The sequence below is a fragment of the Pyrus communis genome, chromosome 10 (assembly GCF_963583255.1).
Source record: "Pyrus communis chromosome 10, drPyrComm1.1, whole genome shotgun sequence".
Classification (NCBI taxonomy): Eukaryota; Viridiplantae; Streptophyta; class Magnoliopsida; order Rosales; family Rosaceae; genus Pyrus; species Pyrus communis.
In genome coordinates this window covers 5,538,612-5,557,379 of record NC_084812.1, presented here as the reverse complement: position 1 = coordinate 5,557,379, position 18,768 = coordinate 5,538,612, and the positions used below count along the sequence as shown (strand labels likewise).

General features: G+C 37.2%; 4 protein-coding genes across 4 annotated transcripts; 3 read left to right on the top strand and 1 right to left on the bottom strand.

Moving 5' to 3' along the window:
- The first annotated feature begins 1,900 nt into the window (after nt 1–1,900).
- Nucleotides 1,901–4,509, top strand: LOC137748385 (thiol protease aleurain-like). Its single transcript, XM_068488532.1, has 8 exons — nt 1,901–2,183; nt 2,282–2,403; nt 2,875–2,990; nt 3,201–3,274; nt 3,387–3,651; nt 3,757–3,888; nt 3,978–4,113; nt 4,212–4,509. The coding sequence occupies exons 1-8, from the start codon at nt 1,990–1,992 to the stop codon at nt 4,247–4,249; spliced, it is 1,077 nt and encodes a 358-aa protein (XP_068344633.1). The 5' UTR covers nt 1,901–1,989; the 3' UTR covers nt 4,250–4,509.
- Nucleotides 4,510–4,887: 378 nt separating this feature from the next.
- On the bottom strand, nt 4,888–7,727 carry LOC137748384 (pentatricopeptide repeat-containing protein At2g06000-like). The gene is made up of 2 exons (XM_068488531.1): nt 5,510–7,727; nt 4,888–5,413 (listed from the first exon to the last, which is right to left on the bottom strand). The coding sequence occupies exon 1, from the start codon at nt 7,428–7,430 to the stop codon at nt 5,637–5,639; it is 1,794 nt and encodes a 597-aa protein (XP_068344632.1). The 5' UTR covers nt 7,431–7,727; the 3' UTR covers nt 4,888–5,413; nt 5,510–5,636.
- A 748-nt stretch (nt 7,728–8,475) lies between these two features.
- On the top strand, nt 8,476–11,749 carry LOC137748326 (protein FIP1-like). Its single transcript, XM_068488466.1, has 13 exons — nt 8,476–8,623; nt 8,738–8,934; nt 9,024–9,073; nt 9,345–9,411; nt 9,600–9,672; nt 9,910–9,965; nt 10,075–10,171; nt 10,376–10,460; nt 10,645–10,707; nt 10,871–10,930; nt 11,116–11,208; nt 11,314–11,376; nt 11,473–11,749. Exons 1-13 carry the CDS (start codon nt 8,562–8,564, stop codon nt 11,575–11,577), a joined length of 1,071 nt encoding a protein of 356 aa, XP_068344567.1. The 5' UTR covers nt 8,476–8,561; the 3' UTR covers nt 11,578–11,749.
- A 4,435-nt stretch (nt 11,750–16,184) lies between these two features.
- Nucleotides 16,185–18,640, top strand: LOC137748361 (protein OXIDATIVE STRESS 3 LIKE 1-like). The gene is made up of 2 exons (XM_068488506.1): nt 16,185–16,628; nt 17,997–18,640. The coding sequence occupies exons 1-2, from the start codon at nt 16,330–16,332 to the stop codon at nt 18,442–18,444; spliced, it is 747 nt and encodes a 248-aa protein (XP_068344607.1). The 5' UTR covers nt 16,185–16,329; the 3' UTR covers nt 18,445–18,640.
- The last annotated feature ends 128 nt before the right edge of the window (nt 18,641–18,768 follow it).

Genomic DNA, 18,768 nt, shown 5'->3' with positions numbered 1-18,768 from the left:
TTGAGCTTGTAAGAAGTATATTTGTGCAAATAGTTCTCTTTCAAATTATACATATATATATATATATATATATATATATATATTTTCGAATGAGACATCTATATGTCCATCACTTTTCCTTCATGATATGCCGCCTTCGTGATTCTTTCTTTTCTTTTCTTTTTTATTTTTTATTTTTATAAAAGTGATATCGGAGGTGGAGGGGAGGGATTTGAACATAATAACTCAAATACAAGAATAATTGAATAAACGCTCTAAATTAATTAAACTACAAATCTCTCGTTGTATAGCACTTACTCGACTTCTGTTGTCTTGACAATAGTAAGATGATCGAAATATGTCTCGTTACATGTAGTGTATCCTTTCCCAGCCAATATAGAAATTAAGATACATCATGCATGACCAAACTCTTATTTCATTTTAAAATCAAGTTTCTCCATCATTCGAATGACATATTATTTGTGTAGTTATGTTCTTTATTTGAAAATCATACAACACTGCTGTAGTTTAGTTAATTAAAAAATTTTATTTTTACAATTTGTACTTGAAATTTCCAATTCGATTCTCTCCTCAATATTATTTGTATAATAAACACGTTAAAATTAAGTTGCGTAAGTTTTAAGCTTAATTAACATGTTCTTATCATTCATCGCCAACCATATAAGTAGATTTTTTCTTCCTTAGAATCTTATCTTAGACATGGATTCCCTTCTGTAGTGGGACCAATTCTTATTGACATTTCCATCTTTCTTGGTTTGTTTTGTTGAACATCATTTTCATAGTGTTCCATATCTCGTTCTATCTTCTGTTTTTATTCCATTTTATAATGCAGCATTTTCCATGGATGAATAAATAAATAGTGGATTCGAGGATTTTTTTTCTTTGAAGATGACAAAATGGTGATGGCTGTTGAGTCCAACAATGACAAAATATATATATATATATATATATATATATATATATATATATATATATCTTGTTCGATTATTAGGAGTAGAGTGATAGCTAGGAAAAGTCATCACCACAAACTGAAATCTTGTGAAATGAGTGCGTTCAGTTCATATAGTGTTAGGGATAACAAGATCGTTTTCTCATGATTGTTTTGTTTTGTAAATTTGTAAATACAGTTTGCCATTGAATCTTTACTATAAGGGTTTCATCGATTCAAAATTAGTAAAATTTAGACAATCACATTTGATCTAGCGTAAATTGAATTGTTGTATCTTATTCAATCTTATAAGAGCATACGATTCGAACCAGTCCAACCTAATGATAGAGTTGGATGAAAAAGTCGACTTTAACAACGAAAAGAAATGAAATATCAAACGATTATAATCAAATCTGATATGATCACCTATTTTAGTTAGATGAAAATTAACATGTGTTTGGGTTGTATGATGTCAAACAATTAGACACATTGTCCAACAAAACTTGATTGGATATTACACTGGATTGTCACCAAGTAAATTCCTCGTTTCATCCAACCGTGTCGGTTTTGCAAGTCAAGGACCTCATCGAATATGCTAAATAATTCAAATAGTTGGTTAATTTAGATGAACAATATCAAACATTTTAGATTTTACGTTAAAAAAGATCACGAGTTCATATCATGGATCACGATTATTAATCAAGTTTTGCTGCAATATCACGATTATTGCATAACAAATCGTGCACTCAAGAGAAAAAAAATATGGAAAGAGAAGAAAAGGAAAATGCCTTTGGTGTCGATGATAACAGAAACGGCTCAAAAAGCTTTTCAGGTCACGCCGTACGTCATCGACGACGGAACGCCAAAAAGGTCAAAACCATGCCAAAGAAAATTCCAGTAAAAACATACGTATACGCAACGTGGCGATTGCTGATTCGTCAGGTTGGTCTAATAAGAAGCCCAATCTGTGAACTGCGCAGCACCCAGGCCTCCCGCTCACCAATATTCAAGCAGCAGAATCTCCATTGATCTTCTCCCCCCTCCGACATATCAGCAAAAACATGGCTCGCCTGATGCTGTTCTTGTCCGCTGCCTTGGTCCTGGCGGCGATCAGCTGCGGGGTGGCAGCGTCGAGCTTCGATGAGTCCAACCCAATCCGATTGGTGTCCGACGCTCTCCGTGACATGGAGGAGCAAGTCGTCCAAGTCCTCGGCAGCTCCCGCCACGTCCTATCGTTCGCCCGTTTCGCTCACAGGTGGGACAGTGGACCCGCACGAAGCAGTTCGTCCCTGATCAGTGATCACCGCCGTCCGGTTAACTGACTAGTTTTTCTTTGGTTTTGGTAACAATCAGGTTCGGGAAGAAGTACGAGAGCGCGGAGGAGATGAAGCTGCGATATGCGATTTTCTTGGAGAATAAGAAGCTGATTCGATCCACCAACAGGAAGGGCTTGTCTTACACTCTTGCTGTTAATCGTAAGTCAACCTTCTTCATTTCTGTCGCTCTGTTCTTTCGTTTCTTTTTTTTTTTTAGAAAAAAGCGACCCAAGTCGAAAAGGCTCTCTTTTGCTAGGTTCAGAGAAACATCTGTCGCCCTGGTTTTTTTTTCCTTTTTCTAACATTTAGAAAAATCATATTTATTTTGTTTTTGGGTTGGATTATACTGAGTTATTGATGCATTTGGTTCAAATTTAGAGAAAAAAGATAGGAAATTGACTGAAATAATGAATTTATAAATTTCAAATCGTTGAAATGAATCATTTTTCCGCATTTGATCGATCTGTTGTAAATGTTATTTGATTTTGATTAGTGTAGCAATTGAAAGTTGTAAATTTATCGTTTGAATTAGTTTCCCATAAAATACTCATAGTTTCTGTGTAATTAAGTATTATACGCGAATGTACTAACTAAGATCGAATTGATACGGTTGACGGATCACTACTACAGGGTTTGCTGATTGGAGCTGGGAAGAGTTCGCGAGGCACAGGTTGGGAGCTGCTCAGAACTGCTCTGCCACCACAAAGGGCAACCACAAGCTCACTGATGCCGTTCTCCCTGAGTCGGTAACTAAGTTTTTCGTTCATGAGATTTAAACGCATGATATTTTCTAATCAAGTTGAGACTGAGTGACGCTAAATCAAGTAGTCGTTCGCTACTGCAATATGATAGTTTTCTCAACTTTATATTAAGACATGGAAAATGTAAGAGAAGCCCTATTACGCAGTAAATCGGTATGAAATTAATATTGACTGTTCCTCTGTGTGTATGTACAGAAAAACTGGAAAGAAGAAGGCATCGTGACCCCGGTTAAAGATCAAGGTCACTGTGGATCTTGCTGGACATTCAGGTTTATTTTCTAGCTCGAGTATTTTCAATCATCATCGAATGAAAATTGTAAATTAAGGCCTACTAATTATCGTGTACTTCAAATGTTTGACACTAATATATGGCTGCTGCAGCACCACTGGAGCTCTTGAGGCAGCGTATGTGCAGGCATTTGGAAAGCAAATCTCCCTCTCCGAGCAGCAGCTTGTGGATTGTGCCGGAGATTTCAACAACAACGGCTGCCATGGTGGGCTGCCATCTCAAGCATTTGAGTACATTAAGTATAACGGGGGTCTTGACACTGAGGCTGCGTATCCCTACGTTGGAGTTGACGGTGCTTGCAAATTTTCGTCGGAAAATGTTGGCGTCCAAGTCGTCGACTCTGTCAATATCACCCTGGTAAGCGTGATGGGACTGCAAAGCAGAGCTTATAAGCACTTTTGACAATTGACATGCTTTAAATTTCAAGGGGCAGCTTGTAATGTTATGTGCAAAATTATGCAGGGTGCTGAAGAAGAATTGAAGCATGCCGTTGCATTTGTGCGGCCGGTCAGCGTGGCGTTTCAGGTCGTCCAAAGTTTCCGGTTTTACAAGTCGGGAGTTTACACCAGTGACACATGCGGCAGCAGTTCCATGGTGAGTTTAACTTCTGACCATTACGCTTAATCTATTTGTGTTTTCAAAATTAAGCAAAATGTTATCCTAATCTGGTGTTATGTTTGCAGGATGTGAACCATGCGGTTCTTGCGGTTGGGTACGGAGTGGAAGACGGCGTCCCCTTCTGGCTCATCAAGAACTCTTGGGGACAGAGCTGGGGGGACAATGGCTACTTCAAGATGGAGTACGGGAAGAACATGTGTGGTAAGTTTTTCGGATTGCTAAACTAATAAATGCGAGATATGTTTTTGACTGGAAACTGAGGTGCAGCTTCTTATTCATTTCACTGATCTGGATTGCAGGTGTTGCAACATGTGCATCGTACCCGGTTGTCGCGTAAGTCTGTCGAGAGAAACAGCGGTCTTGGTTGTGGATATGTAAATGAAATTCATCGTTGTTTCGGGCTGGGAGACGTTCTGTTGCAGTAGGGTTTCCAGTTTGAAGGTGAACGAAAGGGTCGTTGTTCAGTGGCGATTGTAATGTTTCTGTCTTGATGCACAAATAAGTTACAAGACTCGATTTATTTTTGGACATTGTAATGTAAGCAACAAAAGGTCCTTTGTTTAAATTTTCTATAAAGTTGCACGTTATTTGAAATAAGGAAGTTATAAATCGAGATACACAACGAAAAACAGGTTATGAGATCAATTAGCCTGCTTTATTTGAAATAAAAGAAGTCATAAATTATAATATAACGTAAAACTCACAATAATTTTTTTATTCTGTCATGAGAACCTTTTATTTTTTGTTTAAAAAAAAAAGGATCAGCCGATAGTTTCACTATGGTAGCAATTCATAGCCACCATCACGTGATTCAGAAGTGCCAAAAATTGAATAGGGAATGTGCCGTGTGAAATACAAGACCGAAATTCGCCCCTAACCACTGAACGACCCCCCATCATAGTTATGTGCCAATGTTCTCGTAAACGTAGGGAAGACAAAGAAGGGAATATAATTCCATACTCAATCCATGTACATAAAAACAATGTCAAATTTCGAAAATGCTTGCAAAGATGCACGTTCGGAAACGTCAAAATTTCCATCTTCAAATTGGACGAGGTTAGTGATTGGGACTAAAATTGAAGAAGTAAACAAACCACACGACTAAATTGGAAAATCGTTCTAATTACAGGGACCAGCAGTGTAATTTGGCCAAGTAACTGACATATTTTTGTAGAAATACCATCATCAATGAAATGGAATGGAATTCATACACATCAATTTCTCTGTAACGCAGTAAAGCAAGGATTGTGGCAATGATTTTTATAACTTGGAAGAATCGTGGTAAGCCAGCAACATATAAAGAACGAGCAAAACGCTTATGAAGTGCTTAACATGAACAAGTATGCACAAAAAAACTTATATGATTCGAAGCGATTTGCTGATTTATGAAGTTCTGTAATTGCTCCCTCCCAACTCCCTCTGCCTTGCCATTATACTAGATGCATAGTGGCTGAAACACCGGAACATGGACAAGCATAACCATGTTGAGTGCAGGGACAGCCTATTGAGGAATTATATCATTGAGCAAAACTGGTATGGCAAGGCAAATATAGAGTCTCGAATCTCAACTCAAAATGAACACGGGCAAAGTACTTACTGGTTTTCAACCCATTTGTGTCACGGAGCATGCTCCATCTGGTACTTGATTCACCATTGCACGTGAAAGGACCTCCTCCAACCACTGGAAGAAGTATTCCAATTCCACTTTTGTGGTAAAGCTTCAATCAAACAGCCACTGGAATTTGTGCATTTGCTTTCATATGATCAGTTCTTCCTGTAGGTGACATGCCCGAATTGAGGTCATTATATGCAATTTGCTTAATGTGATGGGCTTCATTAGCCATCCCAGCCTTAATGAGGCAAGATGTCAAAGAATTTACGGTGATGTTGTCTGGGGCACAACCAATTGCCAACATCTTTTTAAAATTGCTAATTGCCTCAGACATTCTCCCTTTCATACAATTCCCGAGTATGAGAATGGTAAATGTCACTTTATCAGGGCTGCATCTCTTCTCTTCCATCTCTGCCACAATGGCGTTTGCCTCATCAACATTGCCAGCCTTACAGAATCCATCTATCACAGGGTTATATATAAAAGGTTTCGGAACCACATTACTCCACTTTAATTGCCTCAGGAAATCACGTGCTTCATGTAGTCTACTCTCCTTGCACAAAGCATTAATAAGGACAGAGAAAGTATACGCACTTGGAGACACATTTTTCCCATTCATCTCCTGCCAAAGCTTTAATCCCTGACTCAGTTGCCCAGCTCGACAATGGCCATCAATTAGGGAAGTGAAGGTAAAAACGTCTGAATGATAACCATGAAAGAGCATTTTCTGATGCATAGCAAGTGCAGAACCCATGTTGCCAGTCTTACCAAATCCATCAATCATTGCATTGAAAGTAACAGAAGTTGGTCTAACTCCGGCACTAATCATCTCATCAAAAAGAACGGAGGCCTCCTCCATCTTACACAACTTGCAATATCCTGATATGACTGATGTAAAAGTTATAACATCAGGTGAAAGTTCGATTCTTGATTGAACCTCTTTAAGTAATTGAAATCCCCTATCTACCTCATTAGCCCTACAAAGTCCACTAATTAGTGTGTTATATGTAACTATATCAGGGTAGCAACCAGAACTCCCCATATCACTGAACAACTCAAAAGCCTTGTCAATTTCTCCAACTCTGCATAAACCTCGAATTAGAATATTGAAAGTCCAGTTATCCGGGTGACAATGCGGCCCCATATGCTTTCTAAACAAGCTAACAGCCTCATCTACTTTATTCTGTTTAACCAACACATTGAACAAGTTATTGTATACGAAAGGTGGCAATCTAATCTCACCACAATGAGCCTCATCAAGAAACTTCTCAGCATCATCCAACTTGCCTATCTGCGCATACGACGACACCAAGAGTTCTACAACTGAATCATCGGGCGTATGCCCGTCACTCCTCATGTAATCAAACACCAATTTAGCAGAATCTTGAAGCCCCATTTGACACAGAGACCTCAAAAGAAAATTGTAAGTCCATACACTATGCTTAACACTCAGACTAACCCTACTGAGCTCAAAGAATTTCAACCCCAATTTCGGATTGTTCAACCGCTTAATAACCTCAAAAGCAATCGAAGGCGAAATGTTCTTACTAAGGTAACCCAAATCCAATGAATGCGAGCGAAGAAACAGAGTGCAAACAACTTTTACAAACCAAACCTCTGGGTTTGACGTTACCTCGAAGTCGTAAAGCGGGCGCGGCCGAGCTCCGCCGTGGGCGAGGCTGTGGAAATGAGAAATGGCGATCTTGGAGGCTCGAACCCAGAAGGTCGGACGGGCTGTGAAGAACAGGAGGGTCATCTGCACCGCCGCTCCATCACGCGGCTCAGCTCTGCTCTCGTAGATGTTTTCAATGAAAATCCTGTTCTGGGTTCCGGTTGATTGGCCGGATTTTCTCACGGGTCGGCCGGAAATCGGATTGGATTTCGGATTGGGAACCTGGGTCTTCATGGATATGAAGAAAAACCCAGAAATGTCAGCATAGCAAACCGGAGCTTTATCGGGGTTTTAGGCCTTTTTGTGGTGAGCTTAGTCGGAGGGGTACGAAAACGAAGAAATGGAGGAAAACCCAGCAACCAGAAATCGAGCAAGAAGATGAAAGCCTGGAATTTGGCTCATATTTTATGAAGTTGCAAGGTCACTGCCTTAGGGTTTATCAGTGATCCAGTGGTGGCTTTGAATTGGAGATTATGTCACCGCCCTGGCCACGTAAGATTGCCCATCTGAAAACTTGGCCTCCTCTTTCGGCCCAATATTAAGTTGCGCAAATGACATTTTTATTTTTTCACTCTTTTTATTCTCATAATATTTTACCATTTATAGCCTGAACTTAAGAAAAGGGATACTCTTCAGATTCCTTTCACCTGAGCAAACTGAACCATAAATTTGGGTAATTAAAATTTGATTCAACGGTTAAAGTTATTATAACTTTAATGGAGTCCTTTGTTTTTAATCATTTGATCAAATTTCAAGAGCCCAAATTTACGGCTCAGTTGGCTCAGGTGAAAGGAATCCGAAGAGAATCCATTTCCTAAACTTAAAACCAATTGACAATAATTAGTGTTATGATCTCGTTTTTTCATTATACATTTCTCTTGTGTTGTTTTCTAATTCTGTTTCAACTTATTAAGTACTAAAGCTAAAAAACGATGAGAGAAATGAATGTGGATAAATTAGTAGTGCCAAACTCACTTCTGAACTATAAAACCTCACAAATATAAGTCTAGGAAGGGGTTCTTTGGCTTGTGAACTAACAAGAATGCATCCGAAAAAGGGTCCTCGCGAGCTCATATTTGACGGAATTGTGGATGAAAATTGGATTGAAATTTCATATTGTCAAAAGAACCCAGATCCCAAATCTGGGGTCGTTAAGTGCAAATATTTGTTTGTTAAAGGATAGATACAAAAAAGAAGAAAACTTCAGGCGCCATCTGTGCAATTTTATCTAACTAATAAACAAAATGATTGACAGAGCTCTGGGGAGTTCCGAGTCTGAGACTGAACTCTCCTTCCAAAAGTCTGAAACTTGAAAGCAGAGATCGCAGTTCGCAAATACACAGAACCGAAAATCCGTGTCTAAAAATGTCAACAGAGAGAGAACGGCAAGGTTCTCTGCCGTCAACATCGTCGGAGGACAACGCACTGTAAGTCTTCCTCCTCAATCTCCCTCCAATTCCCCCACACAATTCGCCAATGCCATCGTTTTCCGCCGCCCGATTACAAATCCCCGCCGTTGATTTCGGCGCTTCACCTTTCAGGTTTTTGGATATCATGCACGAGGCTCCGCTGTTCGGCCACCGGAAGTCGAGGAGCCTCTTCGGAAGTGTTTTCTACTTAATCATACTCGCCGGTTACGCTGCCGTGGCCGTCGCGGCTCCGTGGATATTTCAGGCCATAGACGATTTGATACCCCAATTGCTCTGCAGCTGCAACGTCCTTCTTCTGGTAGTCACAGGTATCTGTGATTTTTTTATCCGGGCAGTCTTCAAATTTAGAGACTTTTCGTGTTTTCGCATCAAAATTTAATCTTTCAACTTTTTTCAGGCATTTTTCAGCAGTATCTGGTGTCCCAGGTTCAGAAAATTCGCTTACAGGTAACCTTTTAGTTTACTCGGATATAAATCCTTTGAACTGATAATTTTGGTTATATTGGTGGCTTAATCTGCCCCAACATCTCAGAATTGAGTAGGTATTAAATCGGTACGGCTACTAAAGTCCAGTTCTTTTGTAGTCTTGTCCAATTGTATTTGCATCCCGCTGAATCAAATACTTGTCCACTTGTATTTGATTCAGCGGGATGCTAGATCGTGTTGTTTAGTACTGCTTACTTGATTTGTGAAAGACGAGATGCACATTGTTTTGTAGGGTTATTATAGTTTCAGCCAGAAGTTGAAGCATATTGTTCGCCTACCTTTTGCAGTTACTTCATACGGTGTGTGGATTTGTATTTAAGTTGTCTGTTTTTCTTCTTTTTGTTTGAAATGTGGTGGCTTCCATTTTTTATCGTTGCAAAGACTCTACACTTCTTTCCTATGAGTCCGCCATTATATTTTCCCTCAAGAATATTGTTATCATCATTATTGTCACAATTCAGTTTCTGATATCTTTGTCGAATGTTAGGAACTGCTGCGTTGTTACTTGTTATGGTCTGGAGACCCCATATCAGTTTCCTTACTCTCCCAGCAATATTGAGGTATAGGAATTACCAACCTATGATTCCAAGCATAAGCATTTCTTCATTCAGAATTTGTAGCTGTTGTCTCCTTTATAGTTTCTTTGCCCTTTTTCGGATTCGTGGTCTCAACAACATTGATAATGTGATCAATATATGGGATAGTTCAAGATCTTGTCTAAACTTTGGTTGGATGAGTTCAATGTGAAAGCTAGTTTTCATCTGTGACCGACTATTTGTTACTCATAAAATCTGCAGGACTATAATGGTAATTGAAGCAATATGTGCCGGATCTTTTATGAGTCTCAATGTTGGTGAGCTTAGTCCTGAATCATTTTCATGTCTAGCACAAAGCTACATAAACATGAACTCTTAAATTTATAGTACTTACGTATCATCTATTGCTAATTTTGGCGTTTGCAGCTTATATTCACCAGTACAACTCATTAAACTCCCAGCCTGATGTCTTAAAGTCGTTATATTCTCCTCTTCAACCCTCGAGTTCTTTAGAAGGTTTGAGGTAATCATACATTTTTTCTTCTGGAATACCCCATCATCTTGCTTCCTGGTTTTATATACAGAATTTGAAGAGAGATCAATCACCAGGAGTTGCATCAAGAACTTTAACAGTTTATAACATAAGATATGTCTCATAGTTGGTTTACTGGAAACTGCTATATTTCATGGATCCTAATGTAAGAAAATGCATTATGTGTTGTGGCAGGTATCATGATGCTGGTCGACTTTCTGATCAGCAAATGGCTTTGTTGCAATATCAGCGTGAAAACCTTCATTTTTTGAGTGAAGAGGTATCTCACCTTGACATTGGTGGTTGTACTATTGTACTCAATGTTATTACATGCAGCTTCTTCGGGTTTTCAACTAATGATTTTGGGTACTGAAGTGTGATATGGACAGTTAGGTGTTCCATGCTGCACATTAAGTTCTTCAAATCAACAGTCTTATTTTATTCTAAACATGTGTTTGTTACAGATCCTTCAGTTACAAGAGTGCTTAAGTAAATACGAAAGGACTAATGATGGGAGCACACCTCAGGTAATTAGTTACTAACTTACTATTATTTTCGTATTCTAGAGGATATATAAAGCTCTTGAAAATGTGAGCATACAACTGCCAGTGTAATTTGAGCACTGATCTTGTTTCATGCTCTTTGTTATATGAAAAATTGACAGAACAATACCGATGTCTGTCTTTGCAGGTGGACCTTGCCCATCTGTTGGCAGCTCGTGATCAGGAATTACGGACGCTTTCCGCTGAGGTAATGACTGGTTAGAAATACCAAGTGGTTTGCTCTTGATTCATTATGAAAATTAGAATGTTCTTAGTGTTACGCAGTTACCTCATTCACGGTTCCTTTCAATGTCTCATTTGCTGTTCTCTTCTACATCACATAATTGACATTAGAAGGTGACTGGGAGTCTGAGAGATGTGTTTACATTGCAGATGAATCAATTGCAGTCTGAGCTCAGGCTTGCTCGGTCTTTGATAGCTGAGAGGGATTCTGAAATCCAGCAAGTCCGGACCACCAACAATCAGGTTTCCTACTGCATTATGGTCGCTATGGACTCGAATCCTTATCTATTTTTTTCGTTTCTTCTCTTTTCCCATTTTCTAACCTCCGCAACTGTAATACTCGAACAGTACGTGGAGGAAAACGAAAGGTTGAGAGCCATTTTAGGAGAATGGAGTACACGAGCAGCAAAGGTATTGTCGTCCTACCTTGGTCGATCTAGTTGGGGCATCATTTTCTTTCCCATGAGAATTTTTTGTGACAAATGTTGTAATGTTTTGAAATTAAAGCTTGAACGAGCACTGGAGGCGGAGCAGATCTCCAATCTTGAACTCCAAAAGAAGATTCCGACGCTCAGAAGTCAATCACAATCGTCAGCTGAACCAAGCAAGTAGCTTTTCTGTAATTCTCTTGCTTTCATTTACTTTAGTTTGGAAAAGAAAATCTAGGAGGAGAAATAGAGATGAAGCATTACACATGTACATAACAATAGACGTGAAGAAAGAAATCTATCATTACCTATAGTGCTCAAAATTGAACGAATGGAAGTCTGTCGGACTTTTGACACTCGTTTAAAGTTAGAACTATGCTTGCTACTCAAAACTCAAAAGATAAGTAGGAACTCCGACCCAAACTCTTCTAGTTCGAATCACAGAGCTTTGTGCTTATGATCAGAACTGTTCATAGTATGACTCACGTTGTAAAGATCGTCTCTACAAAAAATGAATTAAAAGTAAGATCGTTTAATCAATCTATTGATGCAACTATATTGGAGCTTTTTAATGCTTTTATCAATTCCGTTCATTTGTTTTTTTACAATTAGATGACTAAATGACCTTAGTTTTAATTAATTTTTTGTAGAGGTGATTTTTATAGAGTGATTTGTAATATGAACATCCAAATTATAAACGCAAAGTTCTATGAATCGGTGACGAATATTTTTGAGTAAGAACTCATGCTCATGCTTTGAGTAGTCAGTATTGTTCTTAAAAGTTATTATACTCTCTAAATTTTTTGTATTTAGAAAACAAATACAATTTGTAAATCGTCAAAATAACCCGCTGTTAGTGTAATTATTATACTCTCGAAACTCATTGCTGGTGTAGAAGCTAGATTTGTGGTCAGAAGGAGGTTGAAATGTCTACGTGAGTCTTTCCGACCTCCGAAAATAATGGATAACCGTGGTTTGCCACTAGTTGTCCCATTTAAAAAAAAAAAAAAATCAAAATAACCTTTTTAGTGTCAATAGTATCTTCCAAACCAGAAGTTAGTGATCAAGTTGGGTTGGTTCTAATGATATGAGTGTTTTACTTCACCTTTAACTTTAATTTCAAAAAATATTCAATTTTTTATTTTATTTTTAGGGGTGTGCTATCCACACTTTTTTTTTACTTTTCGCACACCTCTTGTTAATTTTTGTCCTTTAATTTTCTTCAATTCATCATATCCGAAGGTTGAAAATTAGAAGGGTGTGTGAGAAAAAAAAAAAAGGTACGTGGATATCACACCTCTATGTTTAATCACAACTATTCATTTTCATTTTCGTATCATTGAATTGGGTGGGCTTTTATATAGTTGGTCCGATGGGCTTTGTTGGGCTAAGTGCTGTTTGACTTGAATTGGGTCAAAGCAGAAATCAATGGCCAGGAGACAAAGATCACAACAGATCCGGATCATGTGGTTGGGCCCCACGTTACTACAATAAGGCTTTGCTTAGGACAAGGATTGTCTGTCCTTCCATTCCCAGTACCTTTCCATGCTCTCTTATTTATGTGGTCACGGTTAAGTCACGTCAACATTTTATATTATTTTTTTATAGAGATAATAAGACAAAAAATGAATAATAACAATATAAAATATTAACGTGGTTTAATCGTGACCACACAAAATAGAAGAGCACAGGAGGGCACCAGAAGTAGGAGGGTAAATAATCCTTGTCCCTCTGGTTATTCTTCTTCAAAATCTCTGTATGTTGTTTTCAACTAGGCAGTCAAGTCGGTCGGCGTAACATCATCTCTTACGTCCTCTAAATTCTCCACATTGAATGGAGACATACAATACAATACAATACAATACAGGGCTTCCCCTATACTTTACAAGAAAAAAAAAAAGGGGGGCAACTTCCCCCATGTCATGCAAACATTCAGATCCATGTTTCACACGACACGACACATTTTGAAATTTATTTATGGCGCTAGTGAATTATATGATAGTGTTCAGAAAGAGGCTAAAATACTTCTATAAATTTTTTCAAACTTTAAAAGGTAGACTGTTGTGGGCAAATCACTCGTTGTTTGTTTTGAAAAAGAAAAATAAAAGAAAGTATTTGAAGATTGATTTCTCCCCTTGGTGGTGGATGCATCCATTACTATAATGGGTTTGAGTTCAAACTTCATTTTTGGTGCATCTTTGCTTTTGCCAAAAGAAGAAAAAGTTTGCACAAAAATGTTAGATCATTAACTTCAATTTTGGTGCAGTGACCCACTTTTCTCATCCATGCAAAATCTTAAAGTTCTAAATATATACAATTACTCGTAAGTTACACGTATTCATTAAACTTAGACACTTTTATGTTTGCAACGATTCAAATTTATATTTTACGGTAGGTATTCATGATTTACGATTTACTTATGTGATAAGAAAGGGATTTTTGAATGGGATAGTGCTAATTATACACCTATTTTTACATCTAACAGTCCCGATTTTCTTCAATTCATTCGATTCGACGACAAAAAATTGAGAAGAGTGTGAAAAATAAAAGTGAGTGTATGAATATTACTACCCTTTTGCATGTCACTGAGATATGTAAGCAACTTATATGATATGCCCGCACTACTATTATGATGTCCAATGCCAATTATAAATACAAATAAAAACAACTTACACATATAACTATACTAATTGTATGAAATGTCACGATGACTGCATACGTGAGTTTTTCAAACATACTAGATATATTTTCTTTAAACTTAAAAAAATATTATAGTGGGTCCATCTATAAGAGAAAATTATAAAAGAAATGTAGATATTATATAAATCAACCAATATGCTAGACTATGCTAGAGTGTGAAACCAAAAGTGTGACCCACTATAGGGTTCCACTAATCATGATTATCAAAATAATAATGTTATTCTTACCATATTTTTGTACCACAATTGTATATCATCTTAGGTGGCATCTAATATGGATAACCACATCATATAAATTAATTAGCATTTAATTTCAAACTGTTAATCAATAATTAATAAAAAGATTGCTAATTAAATGATGATTGTGGTATACGATGAGTTTTCTTCTTCTTTCCCCTATCCATTATGCTTCTTCTTCCTTTCCTTTTCTTTTTCACGCCTGTTTTTTTTATTGATTTCTGTTGATTTCCATGATTATGATCAAACTTTATAGAATTTACTCGTATACCACAATCACCATTGATTTCTATCTCCAGACTCATGCCCCGTAGCTCCAATCATCATTCCCCTTCAAGTATTTTTGTCTTCAATCTTCATTGGTACTCCATGGTTGTTCATTAGGTGATTTTTTTTGTTTTCTTTTCAAAATATCCTTTTTTTGTGGTTTAAAAGAAGAATTTCATCTGATTATTTCATTTAGCAATGCTTATTAGCAGTCAAAATCAAAATTTTCTATCAAATTAAGGTTCATACCCAATTAAATTACTAACGTCAAAGGAAGATCTTGAAGTCTGCAATTTTCCTTAATTAAGTGTGGCATTGCTTTTATCAAAATCACATTGGGATCCACCGTTCCACGCGTCACATTCACACACAATAAGTCAAAGAGTCAAACCAAATCCTTGTACATTTTCGTAACCCAACAAAGCATACCATGAGTCCACCACACCCAAAAGCACCCCAATCACCCAAAAAATATATTTGAGAAATAGATTAAAAAAGTGGATAAATAAGTATGTAATCAGATAACTTAGTTTACTATTCCCCACAAACCTATACTTCCATATTCCCGTATTTTATGCCATGTTTCAAATCATGATAAGGTTCGCCCTCACTTCTTTATTCTCTTTTTTTTTTTCCTTCTTCATTATCTACGATATATTTTTCAATGTGTTCGTAATACGGAATAGAATAATACATATTATTTATTATATAATTAGAAGAATTCTTTTTCTTTATTGTATAATAGTATGTAATTTTTCACTTCTTATTGCAGATACACTGAAAAATATATCGTTATTCATTTACTCAAATAATAGCATATTTACTTTTATCATACGCGTTGTATATGTACTTAACTAAAAATTATAATTAAAACTCTCGTTTGCGAGTTTATTGTAAATCATTTATGTTCGTAAGTATTTTTTGATAAAAGTGTTTTTATTATGCACATTTTAAATTTATTATAAATCCAAATATTTTATAACCACTTTGATAACTTTGTGTAAAATGTTGTTTATGGAGATTCGGAGAATTTCGTGTTCATGTCCGTTCATCGTACATCGTGCCGCCAGTTTTCATTAAGTACTATTTATATTTAATTTTAAATTTTAAATTTCAAATGATATCTGACCTCACTATATATGATGAACAGACGCGATCATGTATCCCACAAATCTCCAAGAAAAGGATCCCGCGAGGATCATTTTCCATCCGTATCACTCTAGTAGTGTCAGAAAATATATTTAACCATTTTATATCAAATAATTCCGTAATATAAAAAACACCGCAAATATATAATTTTTGTTCTGAAGTTATGCGAGTTAAATTGAAATCATAAACTCTTTCGACAAAGTAGACTGACTAATTGATCAAGAAAATTTTATGTACATCCAAACACAAGATGAAAAATTATGTGGATGACGTAGTTGATATAACTCACTTCAGAATATGTTTTTCACTCACTTTATTTATATAATAATAATATGTACTATACTTCTCCGATCATATTATTAATTTATGAGCTTTTGTGTTTTTGGATAATGGAGATTAATTTATGAGTATATATACACATAAGAAAATGGCGAAATCATCGCCACCCCATGTGCTGATCACCAGCTATTAATATCCCATCTCAGTCCTTTCCCTTCTCGCTGTTTTCATTCCATCCAGAATTCGCACTCTTTTCTTCTTCTATCCAAAATCTCTCAACTTTGAACCCGGAACCAGCCCCCATCATGTCAATCGCTCTACGGAGAAACGGCGGTGGCGGCAATGATATGATCCGACGGCCGAGGTTCATTCACGGGGAGCCTTGCATCCCCATCCACGACTCGTCGGAAAATAAAGGGTTTGCTCAAGATCGTCGTCATGACCAGGAGGACTCTTGCAGCAGCTCGTCGTCTTCAGTTGGAAGGAACAGCGACTCGTCCGATGGGTCGTCGGAGGGGGAGGAATCCGGTGAGGCTGAGGTGCAGAGCTCGCTTAAAGGACCGTTGGACACCATGGACCAGCTCGAGGAGGTTTTGCCTGTCAAGTATGTTACTTGGTACCTTTAGTGGTTTTGAACTTTTGATTTGAATGATCTGGATTTTGATTTATTTGTGTTGTAGTTTTAGTGAATTAGAAAGGTGGGTTTTGATTTAATTTACATTTTGGTTGGTTAGTGTTGTAGTTTTACTGAACTAGCAAGATGGGTTTTGATATAATCTGGATTTTGATTGGTTGGTGTTGTAGTTTTATGGAATTAGCAAGTTGGGTTATGGTAATTTTGGATAAAGTTCGATGCTTTGATTGTTTTTTGAGCATATTATTGCTTTTTCCTGCAAAAAAATTAGAGCTTGAAAGTTATTAGCAGGTGGGTTTGTTAGTTAATGATTCAGTAATTTGCAGAAACTACAAAGGATGCAAACTAAACAAGAAATAATGGAAAGAAGCTATTTAGATTGAATGGCAATAAAATGAACACTACTGACGATGACGTGATTAGGATTCGTTAATCACAACTGGGTGGATTTCCAACTATTGTTCTAAGAAATTAAGATTAAAGGCTCACTCCTTTCTCTGAGATTTGGATTTTTTTGTATGCTTGTATGGTTTCGTGAAACTAGAGGAAATGAAAGAATATTAAATGTTTAGGCTTTGTGGATGCTCTTGTTGTTTGAATATTGAAAAGGGAAGTCAGTTGGCAATGTCTAATTCTCATTCGGATTTTTGTTTGTTCTTGTTTGTTTTCAATTCATTGTTTTCTTCCTTTTGGTCTTTACGATCCTCCGGTGATGAAACATGTTTGAAATTTATTTTTCTACCTTACCTGGTCTTCTCAGCAACCAGCAGAGCATTTAGGAAAACTTTGAGAGTGTCATGGTGTGGTGGCGATGCAATCATAGTATAGTTCTTATACTGTTTTTGTCATGTAAGCTAATAAGCTTGTAGTTATCTATTTTATTTTCTTGAAGTTTATTGACACGCAAGCCTGAATTAATGTTCAATCTTTGATGAAAGAGGAAAATTGAGTTCTCGACAGTCTTATTAGGAAGTTAATAAGTTAATGGTTAAAAAATGTCTTAATGGTTGAATGAATTAGGTTGAAACAAACAAGGGGGTGGGATCGATTGTTATAAAAATGTCTTAATGGTTAAAAGTATCGTTCAAAAGCCTCGAAAGGAAGGCACTTCACACTCCTTCCATGCCTTGTGCAAGTTTTTGTGACTTAGTTGTTTTGCGTCATGCGAGAATCAAATTTAGTTTGTGGCAATATTTAGCCATTATGGTTGGATTAGATGAATCTTTAAGATCATTAAGTACAATCTACAAGCTCAAAAACCGTACTTACGTATATTATCTTATGTTTTTCATGCATTTAATTTGTGATATATTTATGATGTCTTCTCTAACATTTCAGGAGAGGTATATCCAAGTTTTATGGCGGTAAATCAAAGTCCTTCACAAGCCTAGCAGACATCTCGTCTGTTTCTTCTGTCAAGGAGCTTGCAAAGCCAAAAAATCGTTATACCAAGAAGCGCAAGAATGTATTAGCCCAGAATTATTTTCAGGATAAAAACTGCAATGACTTATCAAAGAGACCAGCTGCTAACTCTAGTCGAGCATCGTTTCTTATTGGGGAGACTTTGAGCCGCTCCCCTAGCTATAGCAACGGGGAGGGATCCAACTCAATTTCACCATCACCTTCTTCCTGTCTTCCACCTCTGCCACCACATGGTAGACGATCACCTGATAAAGAACCATCACCACCTCTTCCTCGACGCAGTTCTCCTTGGAGATCATTCTCTCTTTCTGATCTGCAGTGCATCGCTGCAGAAACACCTGACATAACTGGCATGGGAGTTTGAAGCGGGGAGGACAACAATCTACATTGACGTTTTAGCTTCTGTTTCGTTTTCACGATTCTGGAAGAATGTTGGTCATGTTTTAAGTTTTCTCCTGGGGTTTTCCACTGTAGTTGTTGAATCCGCATGCCCGTGTATTCTCTACGTATACGATTTAGTTGTTATGCGATGACTATAATGGGTCCTTTGTATCATACAAGCATCAATTTTATGTTTCTGTTTCCGTGATAAAATATGAACCTGCCAGGGTTTCGTGGGTTCTAGGGTTTAAGCTATGAGAGAGAAGTGTTGAAGATGGTTTTGTATATTTGCTTAATGAAACAATTA